This window comes from Elgaria multicarinata, chromosome 16, assembly GCF_023053635.1.
Source record: "Elgaria multicarinata webbii isolate HBS135686 ecotype San Diego chromosome 16, rElgMul1.1.pri, whole genome shotgun sequence".
Taxonomy (NCBI): Eukaryota; Metazoa; Chordata; class Lepidosauria; order Squamata; family Anguidae; genus Elgaria; species Elgaria multicarinata.
The window spans coordinates 5,341,895-5,356,100 of NC_086186.1; the positions used below are offsets into that span (position 1 = coordinate 5,341,895).

Below are 14,206 nucleotides of genomic sequence, written 5' to 3' on the forward strand. Positions count from 1 at the left end.
TGCTAACATATATAACTATTACTAATATATAAGTATCTAAGTATTATTAATAATAGATAAACAAAATGAAATTCAAATGTTGTTTTAGGTCATGACTGATTTTAAAGACCTTTAAAGAGCGAACTAAATTATTAAATGTTCAAGCACTTGAAGAGAAGGGTAATAATGTATGAATCTGAGTTGTGGGGTAGGCAGTGGGGGAAGAGAAAGAGAGAAAGTGGAGCCAGGAAGAGAAGTTCATGGGAATGGAAGAGTCGTCCATGTACATCTTTGAAAGGATTAACCAAGCAAAAGCTTCAGCCATGCTCAGTCTCTAAATTATGCATTTCTCCAAAGGCTGTTTACTTACGTCCTCCGACTCGAAGACATGGCAGATCATCTTGTACTGTTTCTTTCCTTCTTGTGCCCCGGGAGTTGTCTCAATACAGTCCTGGGACGCCGAACGGGGCATTCGGCGCCTGGCCATCAAAACAACGATATTACCGATGTCGGCGATGTAAGAGATGGTGCGCAGCGCGTGGTCCATCATGGTTTCCTAGAGCAATTGATAAGCCAAAGCAATCAATGCGCAGCTGCCCTGCTGCTGGAGAAATGGCACATTTAACTTCCGCAATGCATATTTCTTTTTATTTATTTATTTATTTATTTATTTATTTATTTATTTATTTATTCATTGCATTTTTATATCACCCAATAGCCAAGCTCCCTGGGCAGTTCACAAAAACGTAAACCATTCAAAGTATAAAACAAACAGTATAAAAACATGATATAAAATACACATTAAAAACTGATTTAAAACATGACTAAAACATCTTTAGGAAAGGAAAGGAACCTCTCGTGCAAGCACTGAGTCATTACTGACTCTTGGAGGGACACCAGCTTTCGTTGGCGTTTTCTTGGCAGGCCTTATAGCGGGGTGGTTTGCTGTTGCCTTCCCTGGCCATTATTACCTTTCCCCCAGGTAACATTTTACCGACCTCGGGAGGATGGAAGGCTGAGTCGACCCGAGCCGGCTGCCTGAAACCAGCTTCCGCTGGAATCGAACTCAGGCCGTGGGGAGAGTTTCAGCTGCAGAAACTGCTGCTTTACCACTCTGTGCCACTCTGTGCCACACATCTTTAAAATATCCTTAAAACATCCTAAAAACATTCTAAAATTCCCCTGGATAGGCCTGCCGGAATAGATCAGTCTTTATTGCTTTTTTAAATTCTAAAAGACTGTGAAGTTGCCGAATCTCCTCTGGCAGGCCATTCCACAGTCTGGGAGCAGCAGAAGAGAAGGTCCTCTGGATAACAGTCGTTAATCTAGTTTTTGCTAGCTGAAGTCGATTCTTCCCAGAGGACCTGAGTGTGCGGGGCAGATTGTACGGGAGAAGGAGTTCCCGCAGGTAGCCTGGACCCAAACCATGTAGGGCTTTAAAAGTAATAACCAACACTTTGTACTTCACCCAGAAACTAATCGGCAGCCAGTGAAGAGATTTTAAAACTGGTGTAATGTGATCACCCCTAAGTGTACCAGTGACCAGCCTATTTTTAAAAAATATGCAAAGTATGAGCCACAGGAGCGGTGACTAACCGTTGTCATGAGATGGATTGAATAGTCAATTCTTTTGAACCTGCATATTGTAGCTTAGAGCTCTTGACTGCCCATCACTAAGCATTTCAACCTTCTTAAAAGGCAAGAAAATTGTGCAGGAGAGAGGAAACCACCATTTCTAGAACTATACAGGACATCCATCATGAGAAATATAAGGCCAAAATTTAGGTGGGGAAAAACAACCACCTGGATATCACAGTTAAAGGGAAATTTAGAAATCATAGATGCAAGGCAATTTAATACCATCTATTTGGGGATTCTAATTTTAAAAGCCTCTGGTGTTTCCCCGAACAGAAGGTGTTTTTTCCCCACAAAAAGTCTTTCATTGTGCAAAGGGCTTTTTCAAGTTTCAAAATCACAGGGGTCAGGAAGGTTTTGACAAATCAAACCAATGGATCGGCTAAAGGACCCAAACCAAAGCCAAAGTTTATGCAGACTTAGGCCTCAGCTAGACCTACGGGTCTAGCGTGACGGAGGGATGAGGATCGTGCGATGTTATGATTGTGAGATCGTCCCCCTCTGTTTACATGTGACCTGCAAGGTCCAGGAAGGAAAAGGACGTCGCGCCCGCCATTTTGTTTCGAGCGCTGAAAGGTAAGGGGTTTTTAAAAAATAAAATTACTTTCCCTGCTCCCCCAACCCTACTCCCACCTCGTGATGAGCTCTGTGTCCTGTGTGTGGGTCCTGGCTCCTCGTGGTTACTCACGAGGCAGCGGGACAAACCGCAAAGGTGGGCCACACTTTGCGCAGTCTTGGGATCCTCCAAAGACCGTGGAAAAAGCAGGATGAAAGGGTAAGGTGATATCCCGGGGAAAGGAAGGGGTCATCCCTCCCTGCTCCCAGGATCCCCTGTGCATCATTTGAACGCACAGGATAACACCCCGTCTAGCTATAGCCTTAGAAACAAGAGGCATTTGTGAGCTTCATTAAGGGAGACAATAGGGAGTTCTAATGAGGTTAAAATGTAAAAAAAAAAACAGGTGAGGTAAATGCTAAGCATGTTAGAGTGGTGTCTGTTAGGCTTTGTAATATATTTCTTCTGGCAAGACAGGAAAAATGGCTCCTGCGGACCATTCACAACAAGCCAGCGAAATTCACACAGAAATGAGGGTTCAGTAGAGAGCAAATTAAAAAGTCCATTTGCATAAAGGTCTCCCTTTCAGTTCCTCACAGTCCAGGCTGGTCAAGCAAATATCAGTCTGCGGAAGAAAAGGTCCCAGGTTGGAATGGAATGAAAACAGCCACTAAAGCTATTCTGCAATTGCTTCAGCATCTACACGGAGATATAATAGGTCGGTTCAATCTACAGCGGTTCTCCAAGCGCCTGGTTGTGCGAGAGGTCAAACAAGAACATCGCCTTTGGATTTATTGTCATGTTTTCTACACAACGCTGTTTTGCAAGATGTCTAAGCAGCCCCTCTTTGAGTGGAAGAGGGCTTCGATGAGCGGAAAGGCACCTTGGGATTCAGCGCCATATTTCAGCCTTCTCCAACCTGGTGCCAACATCTGGAGGGCACCAGGTGGGAAAGACTGCCACATTTCAACCTCCATGAGATGGCATCCTGGGAGACCAACACTGGGATCGCTATTCCCTCCCCACCCACCTGAACATTGCCTTGATGGGTCCAATGTGGCTTCTGGAACAGGGACATGATTCCAGAGTCGTTCTTCTACTGGGCCCCACTCGGCTGTTGGGTTGCTCCAACATGGTCCATGAGCTCTCCATGGCTATGAGCTTGGGCCACAATGCTGGAAAAATGGCCTTCTCATAACCAAGCCTCACAGGCTAAGCAAAGGCACAAAAGCCACTTCAAAGGGAGTGTCTATAGAGCACTTTGGCTATTGTGTGGTATAGAAATGTAAGAAATGAAGGGACGATGGTGATGGATGGGACTCACAACTCACTTCCTGTTTCCATTTGAAAGCCGCCATTGTGGTGGCAGGACCACGATGCAGAGAAGAGGAGTTGCTCTGCCCCACCCCCAACACACAAAAGGCCTTTTTTCCCCCCAGGCACTGGTTGCCAAGCCAACTGGGCACATTCAACCGGATACAGCATGTGCCAACCAAACTGCATTAGGGATTGGCTGAACCCCTCGGCTACAACATGGCCTCCGTGAGACTTGGCTGCTGAAAGAGACAGGGCGGGACACAGACTCAGTTTTGGGTGTTCTTAAACTCTTGCCTGGAAAGTGTTGTGAGCCTCAAAGCGAGCGCTCAAGGAGCCACGCTGGGGCCCATTGTGACTTTCACCATGGGAAGGGAATTAATTTGTTTAGTGCCATCTTTGCCTCTTCAATCTTGCTTTTGGCTACAGCTGCTGTTCGTACACAAAGGAGCCCCCCCACTTCATTCCTCCCCTCAAACTGACTCCCATTATCCACATGAAGCAGCAAAATGCAACTACGAAATGCATTTGCTGCAGCAGCGAGCAGATCCAATTACCATTTGTCATGTTATTAAGCATGGACCAGAGGCTGCGTGGCAGCAGCGGCCAGGCCTTTTAATAACCATCTGAGCAGCCGCCTTGCAGGAAACCTCCACAGCCAGAGACTAGGGCAGAGCTACTTGCACAAGTAGAGTAATTCATTAAACATAACCCAAACTACTACTTCTTAATAGGCAGCTTCACCCAGCAGGCTTGCAACATAAATAGAGACACAAAACACAGTGAAAGGAGCCAATAACTATTAGCGGTGGAGGAATTGACGCACATCCACACACCACCCCTCAGGCAGAGACCATCGGAGTCTGCTTCAGTTGGACACACACACACACCCCAGGGATAACTGTCATCTTCACCCTGTGGGGAAGAAGAAGGTGCTGTGGGTCTGCCCCTCCATTAGGAGATGAGAGGACGCAGCAGGGCCTTCCCACCAGCCTGAACAGTCTCCTTAATTTTTTTTTTAATTTTCTTCCTCTTCCCTCCCCATTGCCTTTTCCTTGTGTGTCATGTCTTTTTTAGAATGTAAGCCTGAGGGCAGGGACTGTCTTCTTTGCTAATTTGATTGTAAGCCACTCCCAGAGCCTTTTTGGCTGAGGTGCGGGATAAGAATACTCTAAATAAATAAATAAATAAACTTACATCCATCATCATCATCATCATCATCATCATCATCATCATCATCATAATAACGTGGTATAGAAATGTAATGAAATAAATACATAAATAAAGAGGTGTGTTATAAATTCAAATAATAAATCAATTGGAATTGGATTCCTAAGCCCTTCAGCACTAGGACAGTACTAGGACACTAGAACAGGGCAGGGGGACCTCTTTTCTGCTGAGAGCAGCATTCCTTTAGGTATAAACTTCGAGGGGCACAACCCAGGGTGAAATCCATCCCCTTCTCTTCTCTCTCTCCCCTTTTTGGTGCCCCTTCCTCCCACCCAGTGGCTGCCAGGAAAGGCACAGATGATGTTGCCGGCTGTATGAACTGATCGCCTGCAGAGGCCTTCAACATTTTTGGCCAAGGGCTGCTCCAAAAGCTCATTTTGCAGCATTGTGTGTGTGTGTTGTACGCTTACCTGCGTATCGGCGTTCAGAACTTTAATCCTCTGCGTGGAGATGAACAGATCCACTTCCGTCAAAGCCTGGGAATCTCCCTCGGAGCTCTGACAAAAGGAAAGGAAAGGACAGAAAGAGACAATGGGAAGATCATGGAGGGAACGTCCAGCCTTTGCTTCAAAACAGCCGCTTCTTTCAAACAGCCGCCTCAAACACGATGGGATGTACAATGGCCACACTGCACAAGTGACTGCGACACAGGACAGCTATTTGGCATGGTCCATCTCCAAAATACATGCAAAAAGTGAGTCCCAGAGCAGAGCAATCCTTGGGCCTGGATCACCCGGCGAGTCCTAAGGTCAGGGCTTCGAGCTTTCTTGTCTCCCATGATGGGACCAGCAAAGGTTCGCCAATTGTCTTGGCAATAGAAACTAATTTTAAGAGGGTTTCCACCCCAAATCCCTTAAAAAAACAAAGATAGCTGCGTTGGTCCATGAGAAAAAAATCCAGAATCAGGCAGCATATTAGCTAAAATGCCACCAAAAGCCATTTATCAGCTAAAATGCCACCAAAAGCCTAGGAACATAGGAAGCTGCATTATACTGAGTCAGGCTATCGGACCATCCAGGCCAATATTGTCGACACTGACTGGCAACAGCTCGCCAGGGTTTCAGGTGGGATTCCCAACCTCACCCTACCTGGAGAAGCCAGGGATTGAACTTGGGACCTTTTGCATACAAAGCATGTGCTTTATCACACTGAGCTATGGCCCCTCCCCTAACCTTTATAGTATTTTTCTCTCCCTCTCATCCCCTGCTTCTCATAAGATTATGCCTGATCAGGATTTCTGGAGAACCCCAAGAGGTTACACTCTTTTGTGGCATTTTGGTTTGTCCTCATAACGGTGTTGACTAAATCTGAACATTGGATTTCATTCCTTAGGAACAATTTTCCAGGGTCAGCAGAGAGACTTGTGGCACCTTCAAAACCAACACATTTATTATGCATCTAATGCAGCATATTATCTGGTGGGTCGGCGTACGTGTGTGTTGATGGCACAGTAAGCATATGCAGGAACCTGGTTGAGTCCAAAGACCCAGATCTCACACTGGAGAACAAGAGATCATCTCTCAGCAAGAAAAAGAGATGAAGAAAGGTGAGGCCAGGAGAGCCCAGCAGTTGGCTGCTAAAATGCCCCCAAACGCAATGCGCATCTACGGCTTAAATAGCCTTCCACCAAGTCACATCCTCTGTCTACATTGCCTACAATTGTCCACTCTTGACAAGCAGTGGGTCCTCTGGGGTTTCAGGTGAAGATTCTTTCTGGCTACCCAAAATCCTTTTAATTGGAGTTGTGGAAGATTGACCAGTGGAAGCTGGTGGCTCTGTTTTCGGTTGGGTTTCAGTTCGAACCAGCCTGAGCTCTAAAGGATCTATCCAAGGTGCTGAACCTGGTCTGGAGGTAGGTTTCGGCACCTTTGGCAGCTCCTTTAGAGTTCTGGCTAGTTCAGACTGAGACTCACAGTGAATTCACAGCCCACCAGAATCACAACCACCAGCCTCCTTGTACATGCAAACATGCCCTCTACTGATCAACTGCAGGCCTCCACTGTGAACTGGTTTTGGAGGTAAAGCCAGACTTAACCTTTATCAGGTCTGGTCTAACTGCATAGGCAACTCAAGCAGTTTATTTATTTTATTTATTTATTACTGCATTTATATCCTGCCTTTTTTCTTCCAAGGAACCCAAGGCGGTGTACATAATCCTCCTCCTCCTCCTCTCCACTTTATCCACACAACAACAACCCTGTGAGGTGGGTTGGGCTGAGAGACTGTGACTGGCCCAAAGTCACCCAGTGAACTTCCATGGCCGAGGGGGGGGACTAGAACCCGGATCTCCCAACTCCCAGTCTGACACTTTAGCCACTACACCACACTGGCTCTCAGTTGCTTAAGGAAGCATATTTTCAGGGCCCACCAACGCAATTGCAATTGCAAAAATAGTTTTTTGATCTTAGAGTTGCCTTCCACCATCTCCCACCCTGTTGCAATATTGTTTAAAGTATCATCCAACTGGGGTGGCAAAATGGTCTCAGCGGCTGCTAGGGAAAGCTATTTGACTGCTGCATCCAAATCCACGTTACTGTGGAGGACATTTGCACGGCAGCACTGGGAACGGGGCTGATGAAATCGCGGAACTTGTGTAGCACCAAGGACGTTGCGTTGTTTTAACACAGAGGAAGATAAAGCTTTTGCATGCAAAACGGAATATGCATCGCCACTGCCATCCTGGAAACGAATAATTAAAACTGACAACCACAATAGTCAATTTCTACAAAGAATCTGTTGTTGCCACTTCTCCTAATAAAGAAATCATGGACATTAAATGGACACAGACTTTCGCAAGAGAAAACTATTATGTTTAACCAGGTTTAGCGCACACACACACACACACACACACACACACACACGGCCACTCAGAAAACAAACAAGCAAAATCACACCAGTACAATGAAATGTTTAGAGGAAAGAGGAAGAACTTGGCCAGGAATAGGAGGCTCTCTGAGGAAACCAACTCATCTCTTTCACTCCATCCAGCTACGTGGACTTTAAAACATACAAACGAAAAGCCCAAAACTGCAGTTTTACGGAGATCCACAACGAGAGACACAACAGTTCAGGATGCACAAGGACAACAAAAATAATAACAACGATAATAATAATAACCAACGTAAAACAGACATTAGCATTCAAGAAAAACAGTCTACACACCGCTTTTTTCTTGATTTTAGCTGCCTTTTGCATCCTCTGGGGGAGAAGCGTTAAAAAATAAATAAATAAATAAATAAATAAGAGAAACAGACAAATGCACAAAAAGAAAAAGGAGAGAAAAAGACATCATGTGAAGCCAGGGAAACCTTTTGACAAAAGATTCCAGGGTTCTCAAACCTACCATTTGCAGAGAGAAGAAAATAAATAAATAAATAAATAAATAAATAGGATTTAATGTGTGTGTGTATATTGCCAATTGATAAGAGAAAATACCAAATAATTTTGTTGTGCTTAACAATAGATTATACGCCCTTCTGCATATGCATTTACAACCCTACCCAGGCGCCATTGTGTGTCATGACCCAGGAGTGACATGGACTCTGATGTCAATGATCCAGGGATGCCCACAGAGGAAACTCCAGGTCCAAGCCCCACTGCAGAGCCTCCAGAGACCCCCAAGCCAAGCCCCAGCCCTGGACCAACACCCTCGGCTACAATAGCCCTACATTCCAGGGAGCCAGTAGTCCAGCGCCAACAAGGGGCCAGGCATGAGCGCTTGGAGAGACAGAGGAGTGGACGGCTACAAGCCAGAGGCCTGTCTCTTTAAGGCTTCCAGCCTGAGGGAAAGGGTGGAGTTGGGGACCACAGCATAAAAGGCTTCAGTTTGGCCTCAGACTTCCTTGGAGCAAGTAACTCACTGGGATCCCTGCTGGGAGGTAGCACACAGCTCTCAGGACTAATAGCCCTGGACAGCCTTCTTCTCCAGGAATTTGTCCAATCCTCTTTTAAAGCCCTCCAAATTGGTGGCCATCACTGCTCTGGTAGCAAATCGTGGTCCAGACCTCCAGAATCAGGGGCACTGTCAGGTGAGTATCTCCTGATGTGTGCAGCATCCAAACAGGAAGATAGAGAATCAGGCGACCTTTTTAACTTTTGCCAAGCACTAAAGCATTTTCTTGCACATCAAAACATAGGAAGCCCAGGCCAAAAGTCCAATTGTCCAGTTTCCAGCTGTGGCCAGCTAGATGCTTCTGGGAAGCCCGCAAAGAGTGCATGCTTGGGGGGGAAATGGCCTCCAGATACAGAAAGATTATACAGTAAACACAGTAAAACAACCCTCCTTACAAGACAGAAGGGCTAAGATTGAAATTCTAATTCTACTTTTAAAAACAATAACAACAACAACACACCCACTTCCCCTGACACATTCCAATACCTAGTTGTGTACACCTTCAAGCACCTGTTAAAAATTGTAACAGCTAGCTGTTTTCAGAGACCACCCACCAAGTACACCTGACACTGCTGATTTACAACACCGCCATTCGGGGTAACACAATCAGTGTTGCTTTGCAGCTTCCAGTTTCCCCAATTGCCTCTTGATACCTTGGAATCTGCCAAGAGCCGATTGCCAAACCGTTTGCAATCGCAGAGGGGTGGGGAGAAAAGAAATTGTCTTTCTGTGGTCTGGGACTAAGCACTGGTCACGACTTTTGCCTTGCAGGATAGTCTGCTCATCTAAAATGTAGTTCCCTGCAAATCTAAATTCACTGAAAGACCTGTTTGTCTCAACTCAGCCTGGCCAACCTGCTGCCCTGCAAATTTAAGTCATTAATTAGATTTCTAATACTGCCTTCTCTGCTCAACAGCCATCAAAGCCATCAAAAAGAGTCATAGTGGCCTGGGGGATGCTGGGTGTTGTAGTACAACATATCTGAAGAGCATCAGGTTAGTGAAGGCGGGTTACGGTGGGTGTAAGTGGTGACATTTTTAACCTTTCCTTTAACTTTGAGATTTGGTGGCATGGGTCTGTGCAGAGAGATTCAGGAGCAGCAACCACAAAAGTATATTCCACATGATAATGTCTGTGTAAATTGGGGGAGGGCGTAGCATATTCATTAATAACCCAATATGAATTAAAATGACCACTCATAGGGCCATTGCCGGCTTTTCACGAGACTACTTATAGTCCAGGCAATGATGGACAATTCCTCCTCTTAAATCAATAATTGCCCTTGGAGGACAGTCCGATTGCATCTTCGCTCCTCAAATATAGCTTAAAAGGCTCCATAATATGGTTGCCTGCAACCTTTCCGGGGATGAGACACGTCTACATCTATTGATCTTCGATTACAGCTGCTGGATAAGGCAGGGTACATTCTAGAGAGTGCTCCAGTTTCATGAAGGGCAACAGAGAGGCTCAAAAGGAACTGAGAGCATGTCAGCGAACATGCCCCAGATTTGCCTGCAATCAAAATTAATTAATTAATTTCATTTCTACACTGCCCAACAGCCGAAGCTCTCTGGGCAGTTCACAAGATGGCGGACTGAACATCTTGGAGCTGCCACCAGAAACAGCCATCGTGCACTTAATTTCCGCCAGCTCCACCAGCCAACACCACCTAGTACAACTGATTTTGTGGCTGGTGCCACAGAGCTCCACATTTTCTCCAAACTCCACTACCTATGAACAATTTTGTCAAGTGATGCTGGGAACTCAGGATGTCTCAACATCACAACACCAGGAAGGCTCCATTAGACGTTGCAGAGCAGGCAAGAGGAAGCAGCCGCAGCGGTGGCCATTTGGCCCTGTAGTCTTAACGTTTACCGTCACGTGGCGTTTCTGCATCAATCAATGTGAAAAGGGTTGACTGTAGGCTGCGAGTTTCAAACGCTGTTCCATCCACAGAAATAGGATAGATTGATCTGATTATTATTAGATCAGATACTCCATAAATATGAGGATGGGTTTACATGGTTAGTAGAGTCATTGGCTTCCCAATACATGGAACTTTGGCAAGAAAGTTTAAAGTCACACACTGCAGGAAGAAAGACAAAAGTTGTTTGGGAGACGTCGATGCCTTATCCTCCCCCATCACAAACCTGGACCATCGCACCTTGAAAACACCTGTAACATGATTGATAGTCTGCTCCTCTGTGGATGCAAGGAGCACTGTGGCAAAATAAAGCAATACCAACAGTTTTGGAAACAGGCTTTCACAATGGTGATGTGAGGTCAATCCACTGCCAATTTAGAGGAGCAGATGTCTCCGAGTTCAATCATCAAGGGCCCCAGTTATCTTTGGTAAACCAGGAACACGTCCTACCTTGACACGGCTCACCGCCTCCTGGGCTTGCATCATTCGGATGTTTTTGGAGGGGTTGCGCTCGGACAGCAACTGCGTGGAGCCTAAGTAATTGGCTGCAAAGATGATGCCATCAATGAGGTCTTCTGGTTCACAAGGTCCAGGAACTAAAGGCAGAAGGCAAGCAATGATTTCCCTCCGAGACAGAGCAGCAAACAATCATAATGAGGAACTCTCCTACGGCCACAGGTTTCCCCTACGATGCTTTCTGTCTCTGTACATGCCTGCCTAATTAAACAGAGGATGCCATGGCCGCCGTAGCAAATATTTAAACAGAGCGTTTGGTTCGTGTAATTACAGGTCAGGGAACCAGGAAGCAAAGATGCAGTATTAAAATGAAAAGGATGCCGCAAGGAATGCAGAAGGGCTCCGTGGGCAGACCTAGCGCATAGAGCTTGAACTGTTTTCACAGGCATGCCTTCTCCCGGGAAACTGTAGGCCATTGGCTTCAAAAGAACCCATCGCAAAAAAGCTTGCCTGCCCATGCGGAGAGGGCAAAACTGAAACACTGCCTCATGAACTGCTGCTTCGTTTGTTTCGTGGAGAGCTGTAGAAAGAGTTAATTACTTGACTTGTATTATCTTTCCCAGGGTGTAACTTGGGTTTTGTGTGTTCTTTCTCCAATCAGGGCAATCTGGTGCCACACCAAAGTCTACAAACGGTTCCGTTGCTGCTATTAAGATGGGGTCCTCCATGGTACTTTGAGTCTTAATTTGGTAAATATGTATAGTTGTACATATGTGTTTTGTATATATCAATTGCAATGGCTGGTAAAGGTTGCAAATACAATTCTTGTACAAACTGGCTCTTAGATTTATTTATTTATTTATTTATTTAAAAATTGATGCCCTGCTTTACCAGATATATTGGACTAACAAGGAGCTGATCTTCCATAACAGTATAATAAAATTGAATTGAAAGACAACAACTTTAAAATGCAATAAAATAAATACGACTAGTAGAGTCTTTGGCCATAGCTAGACGAGGGCATATTCTGGGGATTGCCCCGGGATCATCCCTGTGCGTCTACATGACGCACAGGGGATCCCGGGAGCAGGGAGGGGTGACCCCTCCCTTTCCCTGGGATTTTGCCCCATCCTTGCAGCCCGGTTTTCCCGCGGTCCTGGGCTGATCCCGAGACTGTGGAACATGTGGCCGGGTGTCGCGGTTTGTCCCAGCTCCTCGCGGTTATGCACGAGGAGCCAGGAAATGCGCATGGCCCGCAGAGCTCCTCAAGAGCTTTGCACCCATTGGGGGTGGGGTGGGGGGAGCAGGGATTTTTTTTACTTTATTATTCTCCTGTTCTTTTTTAAAAACCAAAATGGCGGTTGCGACGTCCTCTCCCTCTGAGGTCGTCGCGTGCCACGTGTAAACACAGGGGGAGATCTCGCGATAAAAATATCGTGAGATCCTCACCTCTCCATCATGCTAGACCAGGTAGGTCTAGCTGAGGCCTTAACCCTTTCCACTGAGACGGCACTCAGGGGCAAAAGGTGCTACAATTCTGCCCTTTTTTCAACTCCATGCAAATACATTCCAATCATCCATTGTTCCATTCATCAATAACTACAAAGGCAATGGGAAGACCTTGCAACTATTTTGTAAAGTTTGATTTAAAATGTAATTTGGTATTACTACATTATTTAAATTGGAAGTATTAGACAATGTGTATTTATTGGTGTTTTTGTCTTTATTTATTATGTTATGCTACAGCCATAAGGTTCTGGCTTTGGACTGTACAGGTTAATTAACGAAACGTCCTTGAGATATGGAGGGTGTGCAGCAGGAAGAACTGGAAGGCTTCTCAAGCACTGAAAAATTTACAGGAGCACGTGTTGCTTGCAATCTCCGGATCTCAGCCCACTGTGGCCATTTGTCAGTGTCACAGAAGGAAATTTCCCCCTGCAGCAATGGAATGAAAGAAACAGAAGCTCCTAACACGTGCACGGCAGCTGGAGCCATGAGCAGTTAGGAGGAGGGAAGAAAAAAACTGAAACTCAAAGACGGAATCACCTGTCAAGATATACGTGGCAAAATAAAGAAACAAACTTATAGACGGCTCCTCTGAATGCCGATGATGACTGATATAGAATCAGAGAATCAGAGAATAGTAGAGTTGGAAGGGTCCTAAAAGGCCATCTAGTCCAACCCCCTGCTTCGCCCCATGCACACACAGGCATAAAGCCAAATAGTTAAAGAGTTGATCCAGAACTACAACCCTAATTTGAGGCTTAACCTAAACCCTCGCGGGCCACTCTTAAGTCAGCAGGAAAGCTGTCCTGGGGGCCCACTCAGTCTGTCTGGTCTGGCTAAGCTCTACCGAGGCCCCACTGCCTCCCTAGCCCTAACCTGAGGCTTAATCCTGGCACTGAGGCTTCCTTCCAACCACAGAGTCAGTAGGCAAGCCATTCTGGTGCTGGCTGGGGATTATGGGAGTTGTTGTTCCAACCCATTGGGCGGTCACCCATCTGGAAAGGTTTCTGTTAGTGTAGTTTTAGAAGTCATTAAGTGGGGTGTATTTGCGCATCAGCATTAGAAAGGGACAACGCATTATCACGCTCCCCGATTGCCAACTCTGTCCGATTCCGCACATACTCCTTTTGAGAAAGGACTGGATTTTCTCTCAGCCAGATTTAATGAAAGATAAGAAGCATTTGTAACGTCAGTCTTGGAAAAGGACAAATGAGACACGGCTGAGCGTGAACCCGACACCCTCTGCTGTCAACACAATTCTGAGCGAAGATCAATCACGGAGATAAATTTAATTTCATTAGTCCAGTCATCAGCGCCAGTTATTAAAGTAATAATTAAAAGCCCCAAAGTCAGAGGGGTGCTGTAACCATGAAAATAGGTCTGAGTAATACGTTTTGCGGTGGGAGACTTCTGAAAGCCGGTTTATTTGGCCTACAGCTACATCACGCACCGATTTCTATTCAGAGACTGCTGTTCAGCTAGTAAAGTCTCCGAAATGACTGCAGGCAAGCAAAAAACTCCATCTTCCAATTACATATGCACTGTTTCTGAACAGTGTTCTAAATCACCCAGGGAAACCAGCCATTAACAATTTAGCTCAGGATAGGAAGATGCCTAGCGGAAAAGTCAAGCATATAGAATTATAGAATCCAAGAAGTGGGAGGGACCTTGAAGGGCCATCTAGTCTAGCCACCTGCCCAACGCAAGATTTAAT

At 45.7% G+C, this 14,206-nt stretch overlaps 1 protein-coding gene across 2 annotated transcripts in view; it reads right to left on the minus strand.

Annotated features, from left to right (window-relative positions):
* The window catches only part of APBA2 (amyloid beta precursor protein binding family A member 2), a 49,929-nt gene that overhangs the window by 16,476 nt on the left and 19,247 nt on the right, over positions 1-14,206 (minus strand). The window contains exons 4-7 of one of the 2 annotated variants that reach the window (XM_063142342.1): positions 10,981-11,126; positions 7,877-7,912; positions 5,125-5,211; positions 350-535 (exon numbers count right to left, since the gene is read on the minus strand). In XM_063142342.1, coding sequence (XP_062998412.1) covers positions 350-535; positions 5,125-5,211; positions 7,877-7,912; positions 10,981-11,126 — 455 coding nt within the window. The remainder of the gene's footprint in view (positions 1-349; positions 536-5,124; positions 5,212-7,876; positions 7,913-10,980; positions 11,127-14,206) is intronic. The other variant, XM_063142343.1, reaches the window with a different exon arrangement.